This window comes from Mustela nivalis (assembly GCF_964662115.1).
Source record: "Mustela nivalis genome assembly, chromosome: 9".
NCBI lineage: Eukaryota > Metazoa > Chordata > Mammalia > Carnivora > Mustelidae > Mustela > Mustela nivalis.
In genome coordinates, this window is record NC_139028.1 from 79,270,707 (window position 1) to 79,291,581 (window position 20,875).

General features: G+C 40.7%; 1 protein-coding gene and 1 long non-coding RNA gene across 3 annotated transcripts in view; one reads left to right on the top strand and one right to left on the bottom strand.

The window, feature by feature from the left end:
- Positions 1 to 1,564: 1,564 nt before the first annotated feature.
- LOC309872716 lies at positions 1,565 to 2,886 on the top strand. The gene is made up of 2 exons (XR_014316073.1): positions 1,565 to 2,087; positions 2,775 to 2,886. It is a non-coding gene; the product is annotated as an uncharacterized lncRNA (long non-coding RNA).
- A 1,639-nt stretch (positions 2,887 to 4,525) lies between these two features.
- The window catches only part of SPTY2D1 (SPT2 chromatin protein domain containing 1), a 43,657-nt gene continuing 27,307 nt past the window's right edge, over positions 4,526 to 20,875 (bottom strand). For both annotated transcript variants that reach the window (XM_082747297.1, XM_082747296.1), the window contains 5 exons: positions 15,462 to 15,576; positions 13,156 to 14,736; positions 11,351 to 11,522; positions 8,999 to 9,076; positions 4,526 to 7,720 (listed from right to left, as the gene is read on the bottom strand). In XM_082747297.1, coding sequence (XP_082603423.1) covers positions 7,627 to 7,720; positions 8,999 to 9,076; positions 11,351 to 11,522; positions 13,156 to 14,659 — 1,848 coding nt within the window. In that variant the 5' untranslated portion in view covers positions 14,660 to 14,736; positions 15,462 to 15,576 and the 3' untranslated portion in view covers positions 4,526 to 7,626. The remainder of the gene's footprint in view (positions 7,721 to 8,998; positions 9,077 to 11,350; positions 11,523 to 13,155; positions 14,737 to 15,461; positions 15,577 to 20,875) is intronic.

Consider the following 20,875-nt stretch of genomic DNA (forward strand, 5'->3'; position numbering starts at 1 on the left):
GTGGTCTGTTCAGGAGGACAAGACACGACTGAGGAGCCAGACCTTGGAAGACCCGCAGCTCTGAGTGAGTGGTCAGGTCTAATGGACTCAACTTCTCCCTTTCCAGAGTACGCCACAACGCTCTGAAATCTCAGTGGGGAGTTTATGTCCCCCTGGGAAACAATCAGCTGGCAAAGGGGAGGTGGTTTGAGGTATGCGGTGGGGAAAGAAGACAGCAAGCCCTGCTTTGGGCAGCAGGCCAAGGTTCCAAGATTGGTTCAGCACATCTCCTAAGTATTCTTTTCAAAGACTGTTCCTGTTTATTAATATCTTTTCTCACAAACTGTAAGAAGTGGGATGAGTATTTTCAGTGCCCCTTTTTGGCAGCTCCCAAGACGAGTTATGGTGAATGCGTTCAACCCCTAACCTTGCTCCTCACTAGCTGTATGACCTTGGGAAGGTTGAATTCTCTTTGAACCTCACTTTCTTCACCTGCCCAATGGCAATAGCTCAGTATCTTACTACTTTTGTGAGGATTGCATTTGGGAATTCATGTCAAGTATTTGATGCAAAGTATTTACAAAGCGCTAACTTAACAGATGAGCAAAATAATGAACTGGTCAGCAAAGATTGGCTTGAGACAACAACCTCAAGCTATTTACCCAAGGCCACAGACCAACTCGATTGTGAAGCTGGGATGCAAGCATAGGACTAAATATCCTCTTGGACCAGCCCACCTCTAGAAAACATGAATACAGTATCCTTTTAGCAAACAGCTCCTAGGGTTCTCACATCCCACTCCCTTTCATTCAGACCTGTTTTTTCAAAGATGTTCCCACTGTTAAAGAAACTTAAAGTCTTAGTAATAAACCGTTACAGGAGCAGGTTCTCTGGGAAGCTACTCTAGATGGCAGGGCATCAAGTTTCAACCCCAGGGGTACTAGGAACAGGGCATGAGGGTTCTTTTTTTCTTCCTCCACCTGCCTCAGAATGTCTATATGAATATTGACACAACTCAGTTCAGACCTCAGACCTCAGGGGATGGGGATGTGGACAGGGGCACTGGGCACCAGCTTAGCTGAGCTGCCTGATCCTGACCAAACCACCGAAACTGTTCTGCTCCTCAGCTTTCTCCTGCTGTGAAATGAGCATAACAGCCCATCTTCCTTCCCTTCCCTTTCCAGCAAGACAGAGAGGGGGGCATACCCTGCATAATGAGGGTTTACCTGTGGTGTTTCACAAAATGCAAGATTGTTCTCTTTCAAATAGCCTAGCAATAGTATAGAAAGTAAATTGCTCACAGCATGCCTAGACAATCCTCCCATTTAATCCAGGATATTTTGTCTTGTTTTGTTTTGTTTGCATAGCAATGCTTTTTTGCATCTGATTGCATAAAACCAGTAGTTAATATTTTGATGGGAGAGGAGTTAATAAAGAAGTGATGCCAGTTAGATCTTAACCACGTAGGATCACCAGTGAACAGCGCCCTTTATTTTTTTTTATTTTTTATTTTTTTAAAGATTTTATTTATTATTTGACAGAGAGCACAAGTAGACGGAGAGGCAGGCAGAGAGAGAGAGAGAGAGGGAAGCAGGCTCCCTGCTGAGCAGAGAGCCTGATGTGGGACTCGATCCCAGGACCCTGAGATCATGACCTGAGCCAAAGGCAGCGGCTTAACCTACTGAGCCACCCAGGTGCCTCAAACAGTGCCCTTTATTAAGGGTTCTTTGGCCCCAACATGCCAGGCATGCTGGCCCACTGTCCGATAGTTGCTTACTCTGACTGGTCCCCTCTCAAGGTCACAGGAGCTGATGTCACAATTGGTGTCTGAGCTCTGGCCCCCAAAATGGCCATGGCAAGCCACTGCAGTTCAGACTAGACCACAAAACTCTCCAGCCAGGAGCTATCATGCTGGGCTATCCACCATCTGGTCTTGAATGAAGACAGCCCAGTTCCCAGGACTCAAGGAACTGAACACCTTTCAGAACCACTCATTTTCCCCAGCACACACCGCCAGCTGAGCAAGAAACTCCACGATGATTGTTGTCTTATGGTTGGTTCTCATTGCAGGAACCATGTGGAAGGGGTATAAGTATCCCCCAGGAGGGGTAAGTGTGCTTTCAACGTTGGTCTCTATTCCTACTTTGAAATGTATTCCCCCAGATAAATGAGCTAAGCATCAAGATCCAACTCTAGGAACTTTAGAACAAAGAGTCTTTTCTTTTCTTTTTTTTTTTTAAGAGTCTTTTCTTTATTAAGGAAGTCCTTGCAGCTTATGTACTTCTATTATCGTTCACTGAAGGTTCCCTCTCTTTCATGTCTTTTATACATATTTTCTTAGGAGTCTTTAGTCTTAGATTCGTCAGTTTCAAAGAACCTGGAGATATAGAGGTAAAGACATCTCAGGCCCAGAGTCACAGCTGTCTGACGTAGGTCACCTCGTTTTGTGCTCAGGGGGCCATTTTGTGCGCTCTGGCTTCAGTAGCATTTCTTAAATCAGCTCACACCAGAAACCCAGACCTCCCTCCTTCTCCTCGAGTAAATGGTGGTCGATAAAGTGGTTCTGGTGCTAGAGATCTTCTCTCTTCCTGGTAGACCTTGGATATTTGTCCCTTTTTGGCCTCCTCCTCCGTGGCTATGTCCCTCTGGCAACTGGGATCAAAGGCATTAAGACACAGAACTGGACAAAACTACTTGTGCCTGTCCTCGGCAGGGAGGGCAACTGCCTCATGCCCACACTCCAGCAGACACTAGGTAAGGCCCACCTGACATACTTTTCTCCCCCCCCCCCCCAGACTCCGGTGGAAATGAGCAAAGATGATCCTGGCGAAGTAATGCAGCTCTGAAGCTCACCTGGCCGGCTACACAGCTCCTGTTGTTGGTTTTGCATAAAGTAATTGCACATTATTTTGTCACATTTTATGTAAAAAGTTACCGTACTTTTTAAGATGAAGACTTGGTATTCTGTTAGCTCGAAATAGGGGGATGCAGGGTGGGGAGGTAGTTAGATGAAATGTGATTGGGTCCCTTGTTTTAAGACTGGCAGTAAGACTAAAATACCTCATTCAATTTGCCCCCTCTTCTGTATCCTTAAGGATAGAAATTCTCCAAAGCTCCTTAGACCCAGTTCCCAAGTATAGGCTATCTCCTGCGTCCAGGTTCAGGGTTGAAAAAAACGTCACAGAAAATGCTGTTGGGGTAACTTCAAGCCTATTCTTTGGGGATAAGTCTCTGTGGCCTTTTCACAGCTATTACCAAGAACTTAAGGCTTACACTGTATGGGGAAAGGACTGCATTTTTGTACATTATTTTTACCCTTGCAATAACCTGGGTTGGGCCCTGGCCTCATTTAACAAAATGGCAAAAATGAAGTTGAGAGGTTCAAGGATCTTACCAGCCCCACAGCGCTGAATTGCACAATCAAGATTAAGATCCAGACCTTCTCCTTGGTTTTTATGTGCCAAGGAAAAGACCCAAACAAGAGCCTGGAATATCCAAGATCTTGGCTGTGTCTTGGCTCAAATGCCTCCCTCACCTGAATAGCCAAGAAAGTGCCTGATGATTCTTTGAGCAGTGATTGCTGCTAATAGAAACACATAGGAACAAAACATAGAAGCGCATAGAATAAAAGCCAACTAACTGCTCAGTCCTCGGTAGGATGAAGTTGGAGTTTGAGACCAAGGATGGAAACCTAAGTATAAGACCCAGGCTATTATTCTGGACGCTTGAGCCCTAATTCTTTGTAAGCCCTCTAGAGGTGGTTTGGGATTTTCTAACCTTAAGGGGAGTTGGGGGGTGGGGCGGGGGAAGAACCTGAAGAGCAAGTACTTTTGAAGCAAACTGTATGGAACTTTTCCCATCCTGTGGCTACGTGGGTGACTGATAGATCCAGTGTTCAAAAGGGCAATGTTACCACCAAAGTAGATCTTTTGGTTATGCAGGTAACATTTTGTCGATGACTATTTGGTTTGTTTGCTAAACTCTCTTTAAGTGGCCCTGGGCACTGAATGGATTGCCCTTATTTTTTATGTTAAGAAAATAGAACTCAAAAGCCATGAGCAACACTGTGTAATCCTGACTCTAGGATATTACCATCTCTTATACCTCTTATGTGACCAAGACTGTATCTCATCCAGTTAAGTGCCTGCATTCTCTGGCTGCACAGCTGTGCCCATTTGCCTCCTACATATCCCAAACGACTCATCTCAAGTTATTTCAGGCTCTATTATAAGGGATCAGAACCTGCTCATTTTCTTGACAAGAACTATATACCCAGTTCTTCTTCCTTCCAGTTTCCTGAGTATACCTCCAAACAATTCTCCTAACCTGGGTATCTGGTAGCAGACCAGCTCTTAAGCTGGTGGGGGTGGGAGAGGTGTCAGTTGTGAGCTGACACGAATGTGTCAGGGGGAAAGAACAGTTGTGTGTGTATAAGGAGGCAAATCCCACCTTAAGTCTGATGAGCCTACTGGGGGTTCTAGCTGAGAAAATGTTCAGGGCGATGGGAGAAGGAATATCTGAGTTTTGGTAAATAAAGGCAAACCAGTGAAAATATCAATAAAATATTTTTAATGCCTACAATTTCTTTTATACATAAATTGCAAAACTTTCACCTGTATATGCAAAAGTAGATTCTCTTGCAGGTCAACAGCACCAGAAAACAAGCTAAGCTAGGTAAATGTTTTCTTTTTTAAAACTTGATTTGTCCATTATGTAAAAGACATGATGGATTTAATAACTCCAAAGAAATCTATATCTCACTCTTAAGCATACACTGAACACCTGAATATTTATTTTATCACATCCACTCACAAAATAAATAGTAGTCTAATATATTCAGCACATTGAAAATAAACCAACCAGTCTCTCTTCATATATTTATTCTCTTTCCAAACATGTTTTGGTCTCGTGCTATATCTCAGAAATATACTAATAGCTGCTTTTAAGTTACAAAATACAAAACAGTAATTTCTTGGAGAGAATCTTGGGGTAACATTAAAAAAATGAAATTTCGAGTTCCCATATACGTTCTTTTTTGTTAACAGTCTTTGAACCCTCTCCTGGCGCACATGTAAGGCTGTCTGTGACATGTGGTACCCTGGCCTCCAAGGGACATAACTGCATTTACAGTTTAGAGAAAATACAAAGACAAGTTCTGAAAGTAGCTTGAAAAGAAAGTGCCCCTTGCTTTGACATAGCAACATCAAAAGCAAGTGGGACTGTGCAATCAGAGCCATATGAGTTTTATGAAAACTACTTTCCTTTCACATCATCTGTAGAGAATGCCACACCCATGATCATGTAACATTACAATCGTGAAATAACATTACTACATTCGTGAATTAACATTACCCAATAAAAGGCACATCTTCAGATATTGAATTAATAAAATCTGAAAACCAAAATGGTAGAGGATACGTTAAAAACCAAGCACTTAATTTGTAAACCTTGATAAAATAACAGCTTATTCCAGTTTCTTCAAAGATTTGTGGGCTTTTCGAAAGAGCGGTCAGGAACTGCAGAACAAAATGGAAGACAGGATTTGGAAACAAGGCCAAGACTAATCTAAAAGACTTTCTCAGGACTTTCTTTTTAACTGAGCTACAGAAGTGCCCTTTTATAATGCTGATGCTGAAGAATAACATCCGTAGAAGAAATGCATTCAAAAGTGATACCTAAGGACACAACCTTTTCAAGGTCTGGAACTTTTATTATCTAGCACAGTGATGCCTTTAAGTACAAATAACTGCATATTGAATAAAGTGCTAGTAAACTTTAAGCCACGAGAAATCTTTTGGCTATGATAAGCACTTGATTGTAATAGATTTTCAAAGTCTGCATATTGAAAAATACATCCAAGAAAAAATCGTTTGAAGGGGGGCAGGGGGGGGAAGCACAAGAGTGACAGCAAAGGAAATAATGTTCCAAACCTGTTTCATTACATGGAACAGCACACTACCTTTAAATCAATTTCACTGAAGGTATTTGAAATGGGTGAGAGGCAGCTGATAGGATTTTCTGCCAGTGTAACAGTTCTGTGTGGATGTTAGAAAGGGTGTTATTCCTAGTGATGAATACATCTTTCACAGGATTCAGCTTCGAAGTTAAATCCTTAAACTTTTGAAATTTGAAACTCAATTCAAAATGAGAGTCTTAAGGGCCTGGGTCACATGGCTATCCCATTAAAGGAGGCTAACAACAGTCATCTCTACTACCAAACTAGAATAAAGCTTTATAGATAAAAAGGAATACATGAAAGCAACCTGGAACTGTTTTACAAGCTTATGTCCCACTGCCCCCAGCCCTCCACATTTAGAAGCTAGGACAAATACTCTCTAGCATCGTATCTCATTTTCTGTTGTTGACTTTCCTTGAGACTTGGCTTCTCTCCGGCCAGAATCTATGTCAGCCTGACTGGAATTGCCAGGATTTGAGACTTAAGAGATATTAGTCTATAAATATGACTTGAAAAAAGTGAGAATGAAGAAAGTTCCACAGCCCAGTGAAACACTAGTAACAGGGAACATCCTTTCCAACTTGGGAAAAACATCTCTTCACAGTGCATAGTTTGAAATAAAAGTGCAATATGGGCAAAAGAGAAGGTGGTGCTCTTGATACACATGAATTTAGTTTTTGGTTTTTGCCATTAATTGCTAAAGAATTTAAGATAAAATGCAGTCATTATATCAAGAGGTACAGGGGTACCTTTTCCAAAATATTTTTATAATGAAGGAAGAGAATAAAAGGGAGTCTCCCATGTTACTTCCTCAGTTTTTAAACTATTACTCTTCCAAATCTAATGTTTGAATAAAATAAGCATTTCTCTTCAATATAAAAATGAATTTTGTAGATAAAAATCAATCAGCACAGTGACCTTGTCTATTTTATACTAAAGCCAACATAACAGTATATCTGAAAGGAAAACTTGGAAACCTATATTTTTAAAACTAAATGGCATAACTTGTATTTTAACTTGAAAAAAAAATTTTAATTGCCTTATCACCTAAATTAGTGAATAAGAATGCTCAGCATCCAATCCACAAATAATGCAGAATACAGTAAAATTTATTCTACTTTTTACTTCAGTCACAGAGATGATATCCATATGATAATTATAAAGCCTACTCTACATTTTCAAGTTCTCAATCCAAACATATAGATTAGTAGGACAGGTCACTTTATTGCTGGCAACATTCATGGAAGGGGCCAGGTTCCTCATTGAAAGACAAAGTTAATTGGGAGCCGGGCAGTGCCCTACTCACACGTCAGCAGAATTATGAAGTCATGAGGCAATCCTTTTTGTTTCCTTTTCGAAGTAGCAAAGGAACAATGTTAAGAATGGCTGGCTGGTGAGTGGCCCACCTTAAGAGTGCATAGCTCATCAGGATCAAGGCTGGCACCTGTGAACAGTTAACTTCCTAAGAGCACTCAACTGGGCATTCTATCATCTGCATTACAGATTTAACCCTGGAAAGTATTTGAAAATACTTTATGCTCCAATGACAGCCTGCAAATGACAGTATGCATTCCTTCTCCTTGAGTACCCAAGTATAAATCTAAAATCATAAAGGGGATTCTTCATTCTGAAGGCAGGACCTCCTTGCAACAGAGTCTCCAGAATTTCACAAAAATAAATACAAGCAGCAGCTAACGCTTCTTCAGCTTCTTGGCCTTTCGACGCTTCATTTCTTCTTCTTCACGTCTCATTTCCTCTAAGTCCTCCTGCATACCTAGTCTTAAACTGTCAAAAAAAAAGTAATTGTCAATATACATGAAATTAACACTCTTTAAAAATTAAAAGCAAAAAAAATTTTTTTTTTAAATTTTATTTATTCATTTGACAGACAGAGATCACAGATAGGCAGAGAGGCAGGCAGAGAGAGGGAAGCAGGCTCCCTGCCGAGCAGAGAGCCTGATGTGGGGCTCGATCCCAGGACCCTAGGATCACGACCTGAGCCGAAGGCAGAGGCTTTAACCCACTGAGCCACCCAGGCGCCCCAAAAGCGAAATTTAAACTGAGAGCTCACATGGAACGTGCTGATGCATTAAAAATGCCTTAAAGCTTTACCACTGAAAACAAACTAGCAGGTGTACTTTTTACTAGGAGCCTCTGCCACTGACTTCACTTACAGTAGAAAAAAGACCTCAAATAAAACCTCAACACAAAATATCTTAATGTTCCCAAAGTAGTAAAATATAAATTACTTATGATTAACAGCTTTTAAAAATAAGAAAATTTAGTCAATAAATAAAATAACATTCTATATTTATCCCCTCCCTCCATTCATATCACTTCTCAGATCCCTAATGCCAGTAGTTGTATAGGTTAGCAAGACAGAGATGTGTCTGATATAGAAAGGGAATTAAGGATGGGGAAAGAGGGGTGTCTGCCTTTGGCTCAGGTCATGATCCCAGGGTCCTGGGAGCGAGCGTGGCATCAGGCTCCTGCTCAGTGGGGAATCTATTTCCCCCTCTGCCTCTGCTCCCACTCTCTCTTGCTGTCAAATAAATAAATGAAATCTTTAAAAAAAAAAAAAAAAAGGGCGCCTGGATGGGTCAGTGGGTTAAGCCTCTGCCTTCAGCTCAGATCACGATCCCAGGGTCCTGGGATTGAGCCCCACATCGGGCGCTCTGCTCAGCAGGGAGCCTGCTTCCCCCCACCCCTTCTCTCGGCCTGCCTCTCTGCCTGCTTGTGATCTCTGTCTGTCAAATAAATAACAAGAACACATTGCAATGAGATGAGAGGCGGCTTCCAGCACTTACTGCATGCCTATATGGGTGAGGCACTGCACTAGGCAACTTGGTACACATTATTTTAATACGGTACTTCAGTAAGTAAAAACCGTAAATTCTCATTTTACAAACAAGACAACAGATTTGAAAACACACAGCAAGTAAGCAGGATTTTAATTCAGAACTATGTGGCTCAAAGCTACTGCTCCCAATGGTGCATGCAACTGAAGCAGGAAACAGAACGTTCAGGACATTTCTACACAAATGTGTTAAGTTTTGTGCTTACCTCTTTGCTTCTTCCTTCTGCTGTTCTTTCCAACTACTCTCCATGTAACGTAAGGCATAATCGCTTTCATCTTTGTATCTGATAAGAGGAAATCAACGTTATTAAAAAAGTCCAACTTCCCAGTTTTTAAAAGGAACTGCCAACCTCCTGGTTTAAAAAATCAGGATCTTTAGAACAGAAACACACACAGAATTACTCTTTCTTGCTTGTCAAGGAGTGAGGGGGGTAGAGGATGGGTTGAGGGGAGTTTCTGAAAGCAACTATTCCTGAATTTCATGTTGATCGCGATACCAATCCAAAGATGTTCACCTCTTTCACCTCTAGTTACAGGATAGTTTATATTAAAATTCTGAAAGTACAATATCCATGAAATCATCATATACATATTAATCTCATTTGAGCTTCATGAGAAAGGGAAGGACTTTAGAACAGAGACTGAAGGAGCGCCTGGGTGGCTCTGTCAGTTAAGCATCTGCTTTCGGCTCAGGTCATGATTCCAGGTTCCTGCGAATGAGCTCTTCATCGGGCTCCCTGCTCAGTGGAAAGCCTGTTTCTCCATCCCCCTACTACTACCCCTGCTTTTGTGCTGTCAAATAAATAAATTTCTTAAAAAAAAAAAAAAAAAGAATAGGCACTGAAGCAGGCAGAATAGTGGCTTGATCAAGAGAATGTAACTAGCTAATGACATTACTAATATTAGATATTTAAATCTGATTTTTCTTCCAGTTCTTTTTACTATTAAATACTTTTTTTTTTTTTTTTGGACATAGAGATTTTTTTTATTTGACACAGAGAGGGAGAGCACAAGCAGGGAGAGCAGCAAAGAGAGAGAGAGAAGCAGGATGTCTGCTGAGCAGGAAGCCTGATGCAGGAATCAATCCCAGGACCCGTGACCTGAGCTGAAGGCAGACGCTTAACAGACTGAGCCACCTAGGTTCCCTAAATATTTATTTATTTAATTTATTTAAAATATCTTAAAAAAAAAAAAAACACCTTTTCTTAGGATTGCCTTCTAACTTCTCATATTTGATGGCTTTAAAGAAGATGGCACATGTCGAGCGATAGGCACTAAGATAAGTCCCTTCTGTTTTACACATATACTATATTTAATCCTTCTAGATGTCATTTTTTTTTAGATGTCATTTTTAATTTATTTGAGAGAGAAAAGAGAGAGTGAGCAGAGGGAGGGGCAGAGACAGCGTCTCAAACGGACTCCACACAAGCTCAGAAGTTAATGTGGGGCTCGATCTCACGACCCTAGGATCACCACCTGAGCTGAAACCAAGTGTCTGCTCAACTGACTTTGTCACCCTGGTGTCCCCTTCTGGATGTCATTCTAAAAATAATTCACTCAAGGGGCGCCTGGGTGGCTCAGTGAAGCCTCTGCCTTCGGCTCCGGTCATGATCTCAAGGTCCTGGGATGGAGCCCCGCACCAGGCTCTCTGCTCAGCAGGGAGCCTGCTTCCTCCCCACCTCTGCCTGCCTCTCTGCCTACTTGTGATCTCTGTCAAATAAATAAATAAAATCTTAAAAAAAAAAAAAAAAAACTTCACTCAATTTTTTTCAGCTAGTAAGTGGCAGAACTTATATTCAAACCCTGAACTGTCCTCTATACAAGGCTTCTCAAACTTTAACGTACATATGAATTACCTGGGAGCCTTATAAAGGTGATTTAGATTTGGCAGCTCTAAAATGGGGCCTGAGCCTGCTGGGGCCTTTCTGATTCTGTTGTCAGGTGATATCAGTGATTTTGGTCCCATACTGACCACTGTCCAGGGACCACACTTTTGAGCAGCACAGCTTTTTACATCAAATGAAAAGCAGATGTCAGATCAGACCAGCTTTCAACGTAGCTCTATGGATGGTGAGTTAAAAGCCAATCTAGTGCTCCAACAGTAAACTGCTTCACTCTCATTAAATATACATCCTATAAAGAGTTTAAAAAGGTATTTTTGGGGGGCACCTGGGTGGCTCAGTGGGTTAAGCCTCTGCCTTCGGCTCAGGTCATGATCTCAGGGTCCTGGGATCAAGCCCCGCATGGGACTCTCTGCTCAGCAGGGAGCCTGCTTCCCCCTCTCTCTCTGCCTCCTCTCTGCCTCCTTGTGATCTCTCTCTCTGTCAAATAAATAATAAAATCTTAAAAAAAAAAGGTATTCTTGGCATGCAACTACACAGAAATTTCTGACTTGATTCTTAAATATTAAATGCCAAAAGAGTACATCTAAAGAATAATCCTATAGTTCCTAATAAAGAATTGTGTTCAATGCCTCTACTACTATTGTTTGCTTTGACTTCACAGCATGAGTCATTCAAAACAAGTGTATCATTTGTCTAAATCTTCTTTAGTCTTACTTTTTTCGGTCATAGCCAAAGATCTCTCGAATGTGCTTGGATATTTCTTCCTGAGGTTCTCCTTCATCTTCAATAAAATCTTCCATTTCCGAGTCATATTCATCATCATCTTCCTCCTCTTCATATTCTCGCTGCCTTTTGTAACCACTAGGGAAGGGAGGTCTTTGAGAAACTTAAGAAGAGAAAAGCCATTATTTATGTGAGTATTAAAACTGAAAGTAGTCCCAACAAAGTTCACATAAACTGAGATTTTGAGAACTCATTAAGACAGTATCCTGGGGCGCCTGGGTGGCTCAGTGGGTTAAGCCGCCGCCTTCGGCTCAGGTCATGATCTCAGGGTCCTGGATCAAGTCCTGCATCGGGCTCTCTGCTCAGCAGAGAGCCTGCTTCCCTCTCTCTCTCTCTGCCTGCCTCTCCATCTACTTGTGATTTCTCTCTGTCAAATAAATACATAAAATCTTTAAAATGCAAACTATTTAAAAAAAAAAAAAAAAGACCGTATCCTCAAAAACCAGAGTCAGCGTGCTGGCCGGTAGCAGGGAGTCATTATTACATCATCCCTGCTGCTTCGTGTTATTTATAAATGGCTTACTGGAAGCATCTGTTACATTTTCTAGCCTAGCAATTCCCTTCCTTCTGGATTTAAAAAACTGGTAAAATTAAAAAAACAAAATAGCTTACAGGATCATTAACTTTTAGTTTTACCAAGAAAAGACATTCAAAGCTAACAACCTACCATCTACTATCACCATAACTTAGGTACATTTTTTAGAAGTTCAACAAGATAAGAAAGATTCCCAGAATTATGGATAAATTGTTCAAAATGAATAAGGCTAACTTTAAAAAAACTCACTATATTATCCTTATTTTGTCATTTTGCCAAAAGACTGATTAAAGCTTTGCAGAAGACAGACACTGATCAGTGGACTAGCACTGGGAACAACTGCTTTCTAGTCCTTGATTAGAGTTCCTCCTTCTGTTGTTCTCGAGTTATTGTTAATATGCATGGCCTATCTCCTCAGCGCAGGGTTTCCTTCTCAACCTCTGCACTACTGACATTTGGGGCCAGATCATTTTTTGTTGTGAGGAGACTGTACTGTGCATTGTAGGGTGACAGCGGCATCTCTGGCCTCTATCTCAAAGATGCCAGGAGCATCCCTACCCCCAGCTGTGTCAGACAAAAAAATCTCCAGACACTGCCAAATGTTCACGGAGCATCAGAATCATCCTTGGTTGAGAACCAAGGTTCTAGATGAATTAAGAAGTTTAAAGCATGGATCTCATGTTTTGTTTCTTTTTATATTCTCATGGCACCCAACAAGTAGTTTAACAAATGCTTATCACCATGAAGAAAAGCAGAAACACAAGGGCAATCAGAAACAGTTCCTGGTAGATGGTGGGTACTTAACAGATGTCTGATGAATAAACAATGCATCAAAAGGCTTCAACTGTACAAATATGGTCCAGCTTTTGAAGAAGAGTCTCTCTAGCCCTCATGAAAAGGTAAAGATGAATTAACTCACTGAACCACATAAGGCATATACACTCACCCTGTCTTACAAATCACAGAGCCAAGTTTACTGCACTTGGAGATGTTACAGGGGTGAACACAGAGGGTCCTAGATAACTCTTTCTGAACCCCTTTCCAAGTTATGATCACTCAAGGGACTCTTAACACAACATCAGGATTTTATCAACACAAGAGTATGTGGAAGGGTTCACAAGGCCTCTGGTTATCTAAAACAAAATATTCTTTCCAATTTCCTGGTAACAAATAAATATTCTTAGGGTAAGGGACAATTTACCTTGAGCAGATCTGTAGCCAGATAAGGAAGGCTTCATTCCATTCATCTGTCCATTGCTGGATCGGCTAATTATATTCTTGGAAGAAATTGTTTCTGAGACAACGGTGCACTTGGGCTTTAGGGGGAAACTAGAGCTACCAACGGGTCGCCCAGGTCCCAAGCTGCTCACTGGTCTTCCGGGCCCTGAACTACTGACAGTCCGTCCAGCCAGAACTGAGCCACTTACTGATTGACCAGGACCACTGACTGGCCGCCCAGGGCCACTGACTGGCCGCCCAGGACCACTGACTGGTCGCCCAGCGCCACTAATTGGCCGCCCAGGGGGGCCAGAGCCACTCACTGGTCGTCGAAGGTCATGTGGACTGCGCATAGGTCGTCCAGGGCCACCAGAGCTGCCCATAGCTCTCCCAGAACCACCTGAGCCACTGGTGGGTCGCCCAGGGCCACTTGAGCTGCCTGCAGGGTGCCCAGGGCCACCTGTACCACTGAGCGTCCGTCCGGAGAGACTTAAGTCACTGGCTGGCCTCTTGGTCCCACTGACCGATCGCTCAGGTCCTGAGCTGGAGGAGCTGCCATTCTGGCGCCTGGGCACAGGGCCAGAACTAACTGTAGGCCGAGCAGTCCCTGCCCCAGGCCGTCCAGAAGCTGCGCTGGAGCTACTGCTTGGCTGCCTGGTACCTGGACTCTTAGCTTTATTGTGTGGGGTAATCATGAGCCCAGGCTTGGAATGGCTAGGATGGGGAGGAGATTTTTTGGCTTTGTGCTCAGTAGCAGATTTCTGAGTCCCTTTAGCAGAAGTCTTTGGGACACTTGGTGAATAGGTACTGGAGTGGGGCTTTCCAGCCCCATTGAAGACAGGTCTGTCATGGCTCTCACGAAGTAAGGGTTGAGAACAATTGACAGATCCTGCTTTGGTCCTCTCTCCTGGCATGGATTTGGATGAAGACACACCTAAGTGTTTCTCAATGGCTGTGCTGGGTCTGGATTTCTTCTCAGCATGAGGAAGGGGAGTACCCCTGGAAGAAGGATGCTTGCTAAGTTTTGTGCCCACACTTTCTTTCTGAGAGGGTGCCTTTTTGGTTGGAGGTAGTCTTGCATCTGTCTCAAGTCTCCTTTTCCTCTGCTTTCTTTCAAGAAATTCTCGCTCCCTAAGTTCTTCTGCAGTCATAGGCCGCTCTTCTGTTTTCTTCACTGCCTTAATCTCCACTGGTTCGTACTGCTTTTTCTCAGCCAGCCTGAGTAGATCAGTGAAGTTCATGAGCGGTGGGGCACTTTTAAGGGGGACCTTTGGTTTGCTTTCAACTTTGGGAGGTTCTTGTTCTTCCTCATACTCCTGCTCTGACTCTGCTTGATTGTATTCTAAGAATTCATCTTCTTCTTCCATCTCATACTCTTGTTCTGTTCCCTGGCTAGTGTGGCGCTCCACTGCCTGCCTCTTCTTTGACTTTTCCTCAACGGGAATCCCGTTGTAACCATGGAAATTATCCTTTGTCCTTTTGGCCATAGCTCTTGCTTTCTTGTCATGTTTTAGCTCAATTCTCTTTTTCACTAGTTCTTCTTTTCTCCTTTTCTCCTCTAAAGCTAAAAGAGACAAAACAAGAACAAAGTATTTCAAGGTCTGGAAGTCTCAAGCATTTCATCTGAAATCAATAGGGGACCAAAATACAAGCAAGACTCAAGTTTCAGTTTGAAGACATCTAGGAATGAAATGAAGTCCTTTGAACAAGTATCTGTTGAGTCATCTTTACATAGTGAGTGGGTCACATATGGGTCTTTCAATATGACAAAGCAGGTGAGAAATTGGGCTTTTAGTTTTAAATATAGGAAGTAACTCGTACCAAACATATATCAAGTTAAAGAAACAGTAGGACCCATTTCACAGGCATTATTAATTATGAATAAATGAATACTTACATGTATTAAATCAGTTTCCTTGTCATTTGCCTGAGGTAAAACTACTGCTTGAGTTTACTGGTCTTCAAAAACTGTCCCTATTTTAACCTTTTAAGATAGCATTCTTGATAATAATAATAAAAATTAAAAAACAAAATATGTAGAAGCAGTTTCAAAATGAAGGTCCAAGAGTGGAATTCCTATTGGATCTACTATGGCCAAGTGGAAGATATGGTCACTACCCCAAAAGCTCTTCAGAGGAAATAACATATGTAATCCTCTAAATACAGCTGATTTAGACACATGCACAAATCCATTAGCCTATTATGTTATAACAAGCATCCACTAGTTAAGTACAAGCTAGTTGTGAAGGTGGAAGACTTTAAAATTGAGAATAAGATTACAACACATACCTTTTTGCCTGAGCTCCTCTTCTTTTCTTCTGAGAAAAGCCTGAACGGCTGCAGACTGGACACCCTTAACTTTCGGGTCTTTTTTGGGAGGCCCCACTGCCAAACTATACCTTTTCTAAAAAGAAAAGGAGTGAGAGTTACAATCATTTCAACTTTTTAAAAATATATTTGCTATTAGGTGTAAGGCACCATGCCAAACAATCAAGAGGCTTAATTATTGACTGAAAAACTGATTCTGAATAATTAAGATATCATATAACCCATATGAAAGCTTAACTATAAAATTTTGGTCTGAACAGAATTATGCATGACAGGTTTTAGGCATAGAATTTCTTTGTAACATCCTAAATAATGCATAAGTGAACAATTCAGAGAAATAACATTTTTGGGTTATTTTACCAAAAAGGTATTTGGACTGGGAGACTTTTGAAAAGAAATCACCACTTAGAACAGACATTTTTTTCCCCCCAGATTTTATTTATTTATTTGACAGAGATTACAAGTAGGCAGAAAGGCAGGCAGAGAGAGGAAGGGAAGCAGGTTTCCTGCTGAGCAGAAAGCCGGATGAAGGGCTCAATCCCAGGACCCTGAGATGATCTAAGCTGAAGGCAGAGGCTTAACCCACTGAGCCACCCAGGCGCCCCTAGAACCGACTGTTTAAAGAAAAAATTTTTAAAGATTTTATTTATTTGAGAGAGGGAAAGAGAGAGAGGAAAAGCACGCGAGCTCGCGCAAAGGACAAGGTGGGGAGGGGCAAAGGGGGAGAGAGTGAAGCAGACTCCCAACAGAGCAACAATGCAGGGGCAAGGAGTGGGGGGCAGGAGTGGAGGGTTGGCTCTATTCCAGGACTTTGGGATGGCGGCCTGAGCCAAAAGCAGAAGCTTAACCAACTGAGCCACCCAGGCACTCCTGGATTGTTTTAAAATTCTGATTTAAAAAAAACAAAAACAAAAACAAAAACAAAAACAAAAACAAAAACAAAAACGGGGTGCCTGGATGGCTCAGTGGATTAGGCCGCTGCCTTCAGCTCGGGTCATGGTCTCGGAGTCCTGGGATTGAGCCCCGCATCGGGCTCTCTGCTTGGCAGGGAGCCTGCTTCCCCCCATCTCTCTGCCTGACTCTCTGCCTACTTGTGATCTCTCTGTCAGATAAATAAATAAAATCTTAAAAAAAAAAACAACAAAAAACCCTTCCTTAGAACTAAGCCTTTCAAAGTCTAACTTTTCAAGCAAATAGAAAAAACTACTCATAAATTTTCTCCCCTGAGTACCTTATTCCAGGTTTTCTAGTAGAGACTCACGGCTACATAGGTTATTCTGTTTATAACATCAAACACTGAGATTTTACTTTGACCCTAGGCAAAGCAGATGGCAAACCACAGCTAAAAAGTATTTCAAAGAAATCTAAGCAGCAAGAAGTACCCAATTCTCTTATAACCTTTAACCGTAGCTCTTATGTTCATTAAATATATATATATATTTTTTTTAAGATTGTTTATTTATTTAATTGACAGACAGAGATCACAAGCAGGCAGAGAGGCAAGCAGAGGGAGAGAGGGAGAGGCAGGCTCCCGCTCAGCAGAGAACCCGATGTGGGGCTTGATCCCAGGACCCTGGATCATGACCCAGGCTGAAGGCAGAGGCTTAACCCACTTAGCCACCCAGGTGCCCCTATGTTCATTAAATATTAATATGCCACATAAACCATTTAGACAGGTTTCTACATCACCCAAAAAGTACTAACATTATCCTGGCACAGGTGGTATTTCTCTGTGCTTTGATTTTTATGTAATGACATTGGGAAATGACTACCACTATTGGTGTGTTAATCTGAACTATGATAGGAAAAAAATTTCCATTTTATGAGTGCATCATTAGAGGAATAACTCAGAATACAGAAAACAGAATAACTCAGATTAGGATGATTCAGCTCTAGGACCACTGCACATTAAATATATGGGTAAATAAGTTTTTAAATACCCTCCCTTATTAGTTAGATGACATTCTTATCTACGGTACCTGTTGTGCTAGTTAAAAAGGAAACACTAACCTCTAAACACAAATTGAGCTACTTAAGAACCAAAAATCTGATTCCCAAAATGTGCATGAAATTCCTAGAGGAAACCCAAAGGATCTATGCTTACTATGTGGCTGGCAAATATAAGGCATCCTGAAATAGGCTGGAAGTTCCAGCTACATTATTCACTGACAAAGCTGGCCACGGAAGCAGGCCCTAATCCAACCTGAAAATCCTGCATGATAGTGATGTTGCAACCTGACACACCTGCTGACCGAAATCCCAAGAGAGCATCCAGATTCCTTTCCCGGTCACTTTGGCTGAGTCACAATAAAATCCAGTAGTAAGTCTCTATGTTTGTAAATTCAATAGTAGGCCCTTTCCATTGTGGACTGGGGCCCCATATTTAAAGGAGAAAAGGAGAGGGAAAGGAACACTTAGAGAAGAATACTGCTTTACCTAACTAGCCAAATAAAATTGTCCTGATTTATAAGAACCTCAAACATAGACCTTATCTACAAGAAGTTCATCTTTTTCTAATGGAAGAGCCATCATGAATATGATTTAAGTTGCATAAGACATAATACAGACTCATAAGGAGACACATACACACACTTCACCCTATCCCATTAGGTAGATTTGTAAGATGAAAGATGGATTCTTGTGTCTGCAACTACTTGGTCCATAGATTCACCTGCCAAATCGAAGCTTATACAAGGTTTCTCCCACAAAATATCAATATACATGTAGTGTTACCTTAAACAGCATTGGTTCATTATCTTGCTGTTACAGCAATGAGCACTTCCTAATTTGATTTCAGGATAGAAATCTTTCTTCCTAATCTGGGATTTCAAAAGATAGGTCATGGGATAGGACTAGCTGAAAAGCTACTCACGACTAACTACAAGCACCCAGAGAGAAAACAACAGTATCAATGGGGGCAGAGTTGACTAAGCTTCAGTCATTTGCATAACATCTTCAATAATTTTTGCCCTTTTAGTATGCCACCTGTACTTTTACTAATTTTAAGAGACCTAACACCATGACATTATTATAGTTTTACTTCAAACAATAATATCCATGAAATGACTTGTTTGAAAGGCCACATTTTTCCAAGTCATACTAAAATACAACCATTTTATAAATATATTTATATATAAATGTAATACACACACATATATATACACATATATATGCATATATATATATAAAAACTATGAGAACTAAGAGCATTTATGTATCACCTAAAATCACTGTACAGCCAGTGATATGCACTGAACTTTGGGAAACACCAAAAAGGAACTTAAAAATACAGGAAAGCCAGAACCCAAAGGAGGGGGTATTCAGGATCTCAGATTCACTCAGAAAAGAATTCCAAAAAGTATCCACCTATTTCCATCCATTCACACTGCCAATTTTATTTTATTTTTTATTTTTATTTTTTTAAAGATTTTATTTATTTATTTGACAGAGAGAAATCACAAGTAGATGGAGAGGCAGGCAGAGAGAGAGGGACTCGATCCCAGGACTCTGAAATCATGACCTGAGCCAAAGGCAGCGGCTTAACCCACTGAGCCACCCAGGCGCCCCACACTGCCAATTTTAAATTCAGCTTTTTTGTTCTAACACTCCGAATCCTCTAGCATACTTATTAAGCTGGCTTTACATTTAACCCAATAATTTTGCAGTACTTTTTGTCCTGTCCTGTGATGTAGAAGGAATTCAATGAATCTATAAAAAGTCTTATTTCATGGGTCTGCTAGGAAACAAGAAGGGCAAGGTTCTAACTTGATGAGGTTTAATCTTATTCATTGACATGAGCTGAATCACAATGAATAGTTTCTTGGATCCTTTGTAGCTTGATGCACTCAAAAGCCAATACCAGGTAAATACTGAAATATTCTCTTTAAAATATTCTCTTAGGCAAAGTTTAAGTCAAAACCTAGAAATCTGGGGTTAAAAAAAGGGGGGCTGGGTCTTCACAGGTGATTTTCTTAACAGTTGTATTGAGATATAACTCACATACCATAAAATCTGCCCACTTAATGTGTACAGTTCAATGGTTTTTAGTATGTGTACAGTTCAGAGAACTGAACAATCATTAGCATTACTGGATTCAAGACATTATCCCAAAAAAAGAAATCTCTTACCTTTTAGCAGTCATCCCCACTTCCTTTTGCCCCTCTGCTCCTGGCAACCACTCACCTACTTTCTGGCAACCACTAACCTACCTTCCTTTGCCAATTCTGGACATTTCATATAAATGAAATCATGTACCCGGTGTACATTATATAGTGATATGTATCACAATATAAGGTAAACTTTATAGGCCATAGACAAATGGTTATATATATGAGTGCTTATATAACATATGTAAGATTTTTCAATTTTAAAAACCCTTATTGTTAATTTTCACTTGACTCTACTATTAAGTTTGAAAATAGATGCCTTCCAAGGCCAAGAAAGTATCTTTGCGAGAATGCTCTATAAGTTAATTCTTAACATCCCTGAACTGAGAAATTGTAATTATTTCTCTGCCTTAACTAAAATTAAGAAATTATTAGTTTCTATGACCATTAAATGTTTCAGTAAGGATATCATTTTAATTCTTTTGGAGGAAAACAGAATATATCTAAAACTTTATTTTTATTTTAAACCTAGAATGTTAAAATGACAATTATTTGAGTAATACCTGAGTAAATTTAAATTTAAATGGTGATAATGTAATTTTACTATTGTCAGTGTTGACTTCTCATAAAAAATTTTTTTTTTTTGCTCAAATAAAAACTGAAAGAAAAAAAAATGAAATCATACACTATATGGCTTCCATGGTCAATTTTATGTGTCAACTTGGCTAGGCTACAGCACTCGTTATTTAGTCCAACACTAATCTAGGTGTTGCTATGAAGGTATTCTGCAGGGATGGTTAACATCTGCAATCAGGTAACTTTAGGTAAAGCAGTTTACCCTCCATAATGGGGGTGGTACACATCTAATCAGTTGAAGGCCTTCAGAGCAGAAACTGATGTCTCAGAGAAGAAGGTATTTGCCCTACAAATTTCAGACTTGCCTGCCCCCATAATTACATGAACCAATTTCCTAAAATAAATCCTATTGGTTCTGTTTCTCTGGAGAGCACCGAGTGATACAGGGGCCTTTTGTATTTTGGTATTTTCACTTAGTATAATGTTCTCCAGGTTCATGTTGTAAGATATAACAGTACTTCTTTTTATGGCTGAATATTTCACTGTGCTGATATACCACATTTTATCCATCATAAGTTGATGGGTATTTGTATTTACGTCTTGGCTACTATGAATACTGCTGCCATGAACACATATGTACAGTTTTTTCTGTGTGAGCACCATTTCTCTTGGGTATATCCTTAGAGATCTTCC